The sequence below is a fragment of the Corvus moneduloides genome, chromosome 9 (genome assembly GCF_009650955.1).
Source record: "Corvus moneduloides isolate bCorMon1 chromosome 9, bCorMon1.pri, whole genome shotgun sequence".
NCBI lineage: Eukaryota > Metazoa > Chordata > Aves > Passeriformes > Corvidae > Corvus > Corvus moneduloides.
In genome coordinates this window covers 5,471,560-5,479,594 of record NC_045484.1, presented here as the reverse complement: position 1 = coordinate 5,479,594, position 8,035 = coordinate 5,471,560, and the positions used below count along the sequence as shown (strand labels likewise).

The following is an 8,035-nucleotide window of genomic DNA, read 5'->3' as shown; positions in this document are numbered from 1 at the left end:
CCTTTACTCTTCCTTTTCTTCCCTTAAATCCACAGCAAGGATCACAGCTCTAATCTTGGTTTTAAGGCACAGAAAAGACATGAATAAGAGCTTTGTGTAGCTCCAGTCACTTATCTGTAGCTGAATATTTGCTAACCAAGAAGGCTTAAACTTGATTATTCAAGTGAAAAACCCCAGAGCCATCAGGAAAGAGGCTGCTCTTACATTAGAGGTGAGACAGGAGCTAAAAGTGTGTGTTCAGTCATTAGTCCTGATGCATCTTTCCTGTCTGTCCATGAGCAAGACAATTCTGTGGCTTTTTCTAAGTAATGAGAGAAAGACATAACTCCCCTTTACAGCTCAAGGGAGCTGAGGTGCCTCATGCTCCTCCCAAAGTCTCCCATCCAGATATCCTCATGCTCCTGCACTCAAAGGCAGCTTGAGGAGAGCCTTTCTCCCTGGCCCAGGGCCGAGATGGCTTTGTGCTGCCACCCTCCTGGCACAGTTCATCTCTCCTGGGGAAGATGCTCTGGCAATGAGAAAGATGCTCTGGCAATGTGCTGTGTGTGATGAATGTAGGCAGCAAGGGCAGGTAACAACTTGAGCTCTGGAAAAATGCCTGAGCTGGGATAGCAGGGATGAAGTAGGGAGGAAGGGAGAGTATGAGGAGTGGAAGTGGCAGCGCTGGCCTTGCCCTGGGCTGGCCATGAGCAGGGGGATTTAAGGTCACTCCCTTCCAGAGCCATTGAGGTGGGGAATTGCAGGGAGGGAAGCTTTCTGGGATCCTCTGGGAGACTGACCTCGGCATAGGGGACCTGTGGGTTGTCATGGACCTCTGGTGCTTGTAGCACCAGACCCTGGGGTTTGCTGGTGTGCAGTGTCTGACACTGGTTTAACCATTTCTCTTTATCTTTCTGTTTTGCTGGCTCAGTCCTTCCCCTCCAGTTTCCAGCCTCTCCCTGGCTTTTAATCTCCTTTCAGTTTTCAGGTCTCATCAGGATCTTCCATTACCAGATGCTTTCCCAGGCTTTGGATTTCTTTGATGTGCATCCGTTCCCTTCCTTTCTCTCACCCTACACCCAACAGGGAATTTGTGATGAAGAAGTGCAACTTCAGCCAGCACATGAGGCCAGACACTGTCCTTATATATTGCACCTGTGAACCGGCAGTGTCATTAGGGGGAAGTGGAAACATTACACCCTTCTGCTCTGTCGTATTGCCCCAGGAAGCGAAAACCGTCCTGCCACTGGGATGCTGCCTGACTCTGCTGGGGGCTGGCATCCCCTGCTTAAACCACTTGGGCAGAGCCTGCTGCTGCAATGCTGGAAGTGCGGGGAGGCTTGGAAGCCTTCGGGCAGCAGGATGGAGCTGACAACTCTTGCTGTGTGCTACAGCGTCTGTCCTGTCCCTCGCTCTCCCACCCGCGCTCTCACCCGCTGGCGGTTACTCAGCAGGCTCCACACGTCGGTGGAAACGAGCCTGTTTTTTCCTGTTCTCGAGGAAGCAGCTACGACTGTGATGCTCAAGGACAAGCCTGGGCCTCCCACTCCCCCCTCCCTTACCAGCACACACTGACTTACCTAAGCTCTTACTTCACGGGCGCTGCCTGAGCAGCTTTTGGTTGGCTGGAGGCTAGAGCGATGCTGGGTCCCCCTCCCCGCTCTCCCGCCTCCCACCCGATATAAAGTGCGGCTCCGCGCCGCTGTTCCAGCCGCCAGCACACGACCGCGGGGCAGGTGGTGCTGCAGCCGCCTGTCGCACCCTCCTGCCATGCCCGTAAGGACCCGATGAGTTGCTGGCTGCCTGGGTGCCCAGCTCTCAGCATGTGCCGGGGCTTAGCCGCGCTCCCCATCACTTGCCTGGAAAGGTAAGGCTCTTCTGGCATGTAGAGGGTTCTCTGGGAAAGATGCACCTGGACCAACCTCTGCTGCTGCGGATGTGATGTTAGGGTAGAAATTGGGGTGCAGACCTCAAGGAAACACGCAGCGAAGTGATTTGTTGTGGCTGCATCCTTTCTGCTCCCCAGGAGGGGAACACGGAGGTAAAACATGCGGAGGGACAGGAGGCTGGACAGGGCTGCCCGGCGCGTGTCGGGCTGTACAAACACACCAGGGTTTCTCTGGCTTTGTCTCTGCACAACCTGCTTCGAGTTGACAGCAGCAGGAGTATTTTTGTCCACACGGTTGAACTGTTAAGTGATATGTTGTTCCCCCTGCCAACCACGACTGCAAAGCCCCACGCTGCCGGCATGACATTTAAACCCTTATTTTTGTCTGGGCGCCTTGGGACGCCTGAACGAGCCGCGGCACAAAAATAGCAGCGGGGCCACACGCCTCGGGGGCACCCGGCGGCAGAAGCCTCTTCTCCTGCCCTGCTGCCGCAGAGACTTCCCGGTAGGGAGGTGCCTCCTCCGTGCCCTCGCCGCGGAGCCGCGGGGACAGACAGGAGCATCCCAGCCTCCGGCACAGGAGCATCGTGCTGCCGCTGGCTCCTGAAGGCATGGGGTAGGTGGATGGCGCTGCTGCGGAGCGCAACCCTCTCCACGGCCTGGTGACAGGCTCCTGGGGACCCAAGGGCACCCCAAAATGAGAGCAGGGGAGCAGCAGCCTGGCAGCAGGGAGATGCTCCCCCTCTGCCGAGCGGCAAGAATTACTGTGTTTTTCCAGTGGTTTGGGAGCAGCGGAGCGCTGCCGGGAGAGTGGGATGGGAAAAGGAACCAGGTTAGCTCCGGGGAGCTGGGGGGGGGGGCTCCAGCTGGGCACTTAGCAGCTGCTCTGTTACCTGGCCCAGAGGAAAGAGCTCGTCGTGCTTTATATTCCATGTGTCTCTAGCTGGGAAGCGGACAGGAGAAAACAGTCCCCCAGGTTTAATGCGCTGCCGAGCGTGGTTGCCAGGGAGCAGGAAAAGCAAGTGGGGAGCATTTATTTCATACAGCAGAGAGCTGAAGCTGGGGAGCGAGGGCTGTCCCCCGGAGCCCGTGGGGTGCAGCCCCTGCGAGGGGAGGGGGTGGTGGCAGCAGTCTGATGGTCCAGCGATCCCGCCTCTCCCCTTCCTCCTTCCCTTTCAGAGCCAAAGATCTGAAGACCCGCTTAGGGATCCTGCTTCATAAAACCGAGCTAGGACACAAGATTGGGAGCTCCAGCAAGCTGCAGCTGAGCTCCAGGCAGAGGTAAGCCAAGCACTGCTCTGCCCCAGGTTCAGCCCAGGCCAGGTCCCCACAGATCAGACTTTCCCAAGGGATGCTCCTGCCCATCTGCGCAGTAGAGAGCACAGAGCACAGCTCCCCCTCCCCACGGTCCCACCCAGGCAGACCGGGAAGGCGAATCACTTTCCAGCTCCAGCAGTTATAAAGTCTGACTGGAGAACAGAAGCTCTGGCACTAGGCACAGAGAGCAGGGCCTTGGCAAGAGGCAAGAAACCTGCAGGGCTCCCACACCTCCTGGTGTCTCTGGGGAATGCAGGCAGCATTAAAGACAAAACACTAAATATTGCTGCTGAGGGCAGGGGGTTTTCTTGCGGAGGAGGCTCTGCTGGATTGGCACCAGCAGAAAAGGGCTCTTCTGAGCATTCCCTAGAGAACCTGCTGGACTGGTATCAGCAGAAAAGGGTTTTTCTGAGCATTCCCTAGGGAACCTCCTGGTCAGCAGCATGGAGCTGAGGTCGGGTGAGCCATCAGGGAAGGTAAAAGAAAGGGAGGAGAGAGGAAAGAGAGCCCACAGGTAACGGATACTGGCCTCTTGCTTTGGTTTCCTGCTGAATGCCACTGTCTCCCATTGATGGAGCTACAAAAATGAAGTGCTGCCGTGCCTCGTCACTGGACAGCAAGCCTTACTTCCTTTTGTCTTTTCCAGAGACTCTTCCCGCGAGGTGCTGGAATGGAGGGAGTCCTTTGACCAGCTCCTCAAAAGCAAAAGTGAGTAGCATCTTGTTTTCTTCTCTTGGTGAGTGTGTGTAGGACAAATGTACTCTTGGTGAGCTGTATGCCTGAAGTCAGTGTATGATGAAATCTTGTCTCTTCCTCAAATGAGGTGTTTTAGGATTTAGAAAAAGGTCCCTTTCCTGCCCAGATCTGATGCACAGGGCTCATTGCCTGCCTCATGAAGCTGTACCCTTTACTCCTGGCTGGGCGTTTTTGGGGGGCAGAAGTGTTGTCTCACCAACACCTCACTGCTGCCTTGGGACAGGAGCATTGTCACGGGCATCCTATGTGGAGCAGCCCACCAGGGGGTATGTCATGATATTCCCAGACCACCCCTTTCTCCACACTCGGGAGAACGCAGTGTCTGCTCTCAATGTGTCGTGGAGACAGCGATGTAGCCACCTCCCCTCAGGCTTGCTCAGAAAACTGCATTGCTGCCCTCTGTCTGTCTGTCCTGTGCCTCCAGGGATGGCTCTTCCACAGGGAGAAGGAATTCAGCCGTTTTACTGACTCACCGTAGCCTTTCCCCCTCTGATATCAGCTGTACTGTCTGTGATGCACAGGGCTCCTGTGAGATGCTGTCTCCTTCTCCCTATTCAGTCAGTTCCTGCAGACCCAGAGATGGGAACTCTTTCTTAGACCCACACATAATCCTCTCCTTACACTGGGGTCTGCACAATGGCAGAAGTGCCAAATTTTAATCCAAAAGTCTACCTTAAAAGCTCTTCCCCAGCCAAAGTCCTTCCACAGTGCTAGTCTGGGGCCAAGTGTATTTTTTTCCAGACTTTCTCACATGCTGTGATGGCTAACGAGCATCTCCAGCTTTGTAACTTAATACACCCTTCCAGCACAGCTCTGAAATCCTTGCTGCAATTACTCTCCCATCCCTAGCATCTTGTTCCCCCCAGATCTCAGCTGAGAAATCAAAATAAAGGCACTGCTGTTTGGTTCCTGCAGCATTCTGATGCATCAGCACGCTTCTCCTTAGGTAGAATTGGCTCTTTTCCGAAGCTGTAAAGAAAATACTCTGAAGCCTCATTACAGAAAGGTCACATAAATAAAACCAGAGGATTACTTGTCTGTGGGAAAGGATTTTGTTGGAGTCTAGAGGCCAATTAGCAGTGTCTCAGAGGGTGGAATTTGCCCGGAGGGAAAGGAAATCTGCAGTTGTCACTGTCTGAGCTCCCAGGGCGCTCAACAGGCAGTGTCTGCTGCTGGTCCTCCTCCTCCCTGCCTTCTGTCCCATTAACTGCTCTTCTCTCCCCTCCCCAGGTGGGGTAAATGCCTTCCACACCTTCCTGAAGACTGAATTCAGCGAGGAGAATCTTGACTTCTGGCTAGCATGCGAAGACTTCAAAAAGACCCGGTCGAAAACTAAGCTGGCCTCCAAAGCCAACAAGATCTTTGAGGAGTTTGTCCAAAGTGAGGCGCCCAGGGAGGTGAGAGCATTTTCTGTGCCATCAAATAGGGCAGGAAAGGAATAAAATATCCTGGTGGGTTTTATTAAAGTGCTCTTGGATCAGTGAGAAGATGTCCTCTTGTTCATGAAAGCTTTAATTTCTAGCATCGTGTGGTCCATCACCATTGACTTGTTAATGCTGGAACAGATATTGAATCTAACCATGAAGGGATAGAAATGTCTGTGAGCCACTTCACCCTCATCTGAAGATGGATTAAAAACAGTTTTTGTCCTCACATGGGAGGGGAGTTAATGTTTGTGGGTGCTGCTGCCTTGCAGGTGAATATTGACCATGAAACCAGGGAGATCACCCGCAAGAACCTCTCGGGGGCTACCTCCACCTGCTTCAACGAGGCCCAGGCCAAGACCCGCACACTGATGGAGAAGGACTCCTACCCCCGCTTTCTGAAATCTGCCTCCTACCAGGACATGACCAAACAGGCCACCAGCCACAGCACCAGCAAGCAGTCGCACACCTGACCTGAGCCATGGTGGGGGGACAAGCCGGGGGGCCAGGCACAGGTTGGGATGTGGTTTGCAAGGGCCAAGGTCACTTGGCAGGGTTTCGGCTGAAGTTCTGGAATTTTAGCAGGATCCCCAGGACCTCAAGTGCTTCCCGCTCCACATGGAGCCACTGGGCCCAGCATTCCTCCCTCCCCGCAGGAGCGGAGCAGGTGGGAGCCCAGAGCCTCCCCTTGCAGTTCAACCAGAGACCTGCACCACTGCAGAGACAGAAAGAAATCTGATTTGGGCTGTAAGTCCAGGAAAAAGAGATGGGATTCCCTGAGCATCCACAACCAAAGAGCTCCCACCTGCTCTATGATCTGCAACATCAGCCACTGGCCTGCGGGGCCAGCACAGGAGCCTGCCATTCCCACACACAGGGAATGGCCAGGATAAAAGCCCCAAGACTACATGGCATTTTCAGCTGGAAGGATCCAGCACCTGCCTTCTCCTGATCCCAAGATCCTCCAACTGTGTCCTACGCATGCTCTGCATCAAAGCTTTCCACCTCCTTCCAGTGCAGTGATGTTTTTATCCCTCACTTGTGCTCCACAACCTTCAGATTGCACCCAATCTTAGGTCACGTGCACAACATTCTATTCCTATTATTGTTATTTATCATTGTTGTTATTATTATTATATCTATATTTATTAGAAGAGCACTGCTGAAAGCACACATGTATGTCCTTTGCCCTGAGGAGTTGTAAATGAAATTATTTTAGTTGTTGTACCACTTAGCATGCCTCCCACCTTTTCCATGTAATAATTTGAGAGGACCAGACAGATTTGTAGCACAATTGTGGAGCAAAGTATGCCAGTAGCAGCAGAGAGAGCTGCTAAAGGGTTTGGAGGACCATGGATGGCAATACAAGGATGCTTTGCAGCCCATCTTATTTCCTTTCTCCCCTTAGGGATGTGGAAGGCATCTTGGCACACAGCAGCTTGTCCTAGGCAGGGAATGGAGAAGTCAAACAGGCACTTTGGTGAGCGATCCTATGGAAAACTTGGTTTTCACACATCGGAGAGAAAACCTGGGGTTTTGCCTGGGTTTATAATTGGGCTTGGTGTTCCCTTGGATGGTGAAACCAGTCTGCAGCCACCGCATTTTACCAGAAACCTGTGCAGTGAGTGAAATCAGTGCTATGAATTCAGCGACTTGGAAGGGTGGCAGGACATATCATCAGCTCAGACCTGGGGGCAGCTCTTCAAAAAGTTCCTCTCAGCAGGAATTTTGGGATCCTGGAAAGGTGTGGCTCCTGCTTGGCAACAATGGTGCCAGCAGCTGCATGGGTGGGTGATGTGGAGCCTGTGTTGGGTCCTGAGGAAAGTGCCACCAGTACTGCTCCCTGCTGAGGGCTGCTTCCCAGGGCTCTGTTTATCCCTAAAGACCAAACCTGGAGGTTCTTATCCCACTGGTACTCACTCCTTGCCAAGGGAACTCTCTTCTGCCCCCCTGTCCCAGCAACAGCCAGAGCACAGCATCATTTGGGCTTTTCACAGCTGCTTGAGCAGAGCAAGGAACCAAGGACCAGTTTGGGGATGTTATTCCAAGTCGTCTTTCACCATCCCCATCCTGGTTCCACCTCTGAGCCTCTGCCAGTGGTCCTGGCTGTGTTTACAGGGAGATATCAGCTGCTTTCTTATTTATTATTTATTGTAACAACTGGAACCACCTTTGCTGTGTTACTGAAGTGAGCAACGCACAATGGTCTGTTCTCATTACTGACACAATGTTATCATTATAAAACAAAATGTAAAGAGGAAAATACCCTGATAGCATGGTCTGGGTCTTTATTTTTTTTTTGGTTGTGGACTTTCAATTAAATTTTACATTCTAATTCTGGATGCTTTGCAAACCCTGCAAAGCTGCTTGTGTTGGGTGACTCAGGGGGCGTTTCCAGTCACTTTAAAAGTGACAATGTCAAGAGTAGAAAAGGAAGGGGGAAGATTTTAGAAGAGTAAAGCTTTGTGGTATTTGGTTTATCAAAGAAAATTGAACGGTTCATAAAAAGAATGAAAGCAGAAGTGAAGTTTTGAATATATGAACTGCCAGGGTATTCAGTACTGCTGTTACTGCTCATAATTTCTGAGCCCTTTACAGGACTGCAGTTCCCAATATCTGCTTGGTATTAGTAAGACATCAATATCTTAAAATTAAGAGGAAAGAGGATCCT

The 8,035-nt window shown here is 52.2% G+C and overlaps 1 protein-coding gene across 3 annotated transcripts; it reads left to right on the top strand.

The window, feature by feature from the left end:
* Positions 1–253: 253 nt before the first annotated feature.
* On the top strand, positions 254–7,635 carry RGS16 (regulator of G protein signaling 16). Of its 3 annotated transcripts, none has more exons than XM_032117906.1 (5): positions 254–1,846; positions 3,047–3,148; positions 3,831–3,892; positions 5,171–5,337; positions 5,637–7,635. In XM_032117906.1, the coding sequence occupies exons 1-5, from the start codon at positions 1,767–1,769 to the stop codon at positions 5,835–5,837; spliced, it is 612 nt and encodes a 203-aa protein (XP_031973797.1). In that variant the 5' UTR covers positions 254–1,766; the 3' UTR covers positions 5,838–7,635. The 3 variants fall into 3 exon arrangements, with proteins under 3 accessions (XP_031973797.1, XP_031973798.1, XP_031973799.1); XM_032117907.1 differs by lacking the exon at positions 254–1,846 and adding an exon at positions 1,915–2,483; XM_032117908.1 differs by lacking the exons at positions 254–1,846; positions 3,047–3,148 and adding an exon at positions 3,360–3,698.
* The last annotated feature ends 400 nt before the right edge of the window (positions 7,636–8,035 follow it).

Coding starts and splice junctions, on each gene's coding strand:
- RGS16 (XM_032117906.1), top strand. CDS start 1,767: ATGAGTTGCTGGCTGCCTGGGTGCCCAGCTCTCAGCATGTGCCGGGGC. Junction 1,847..3,046: donor CCCATCACTTGCCTGGAAAG/GTAAGGCTCTTC, acceptor CTTCCCTTTCAG/AGCCAAAGATCTGAAGACCC. Junction 3,893..5,170: donor CCAGCTCCTCAAAAGCAAAA/GTGAGTAGCATC, acceptor TCCCCTCCCCAG/GTGGGGTAAATGCCTTCCAC.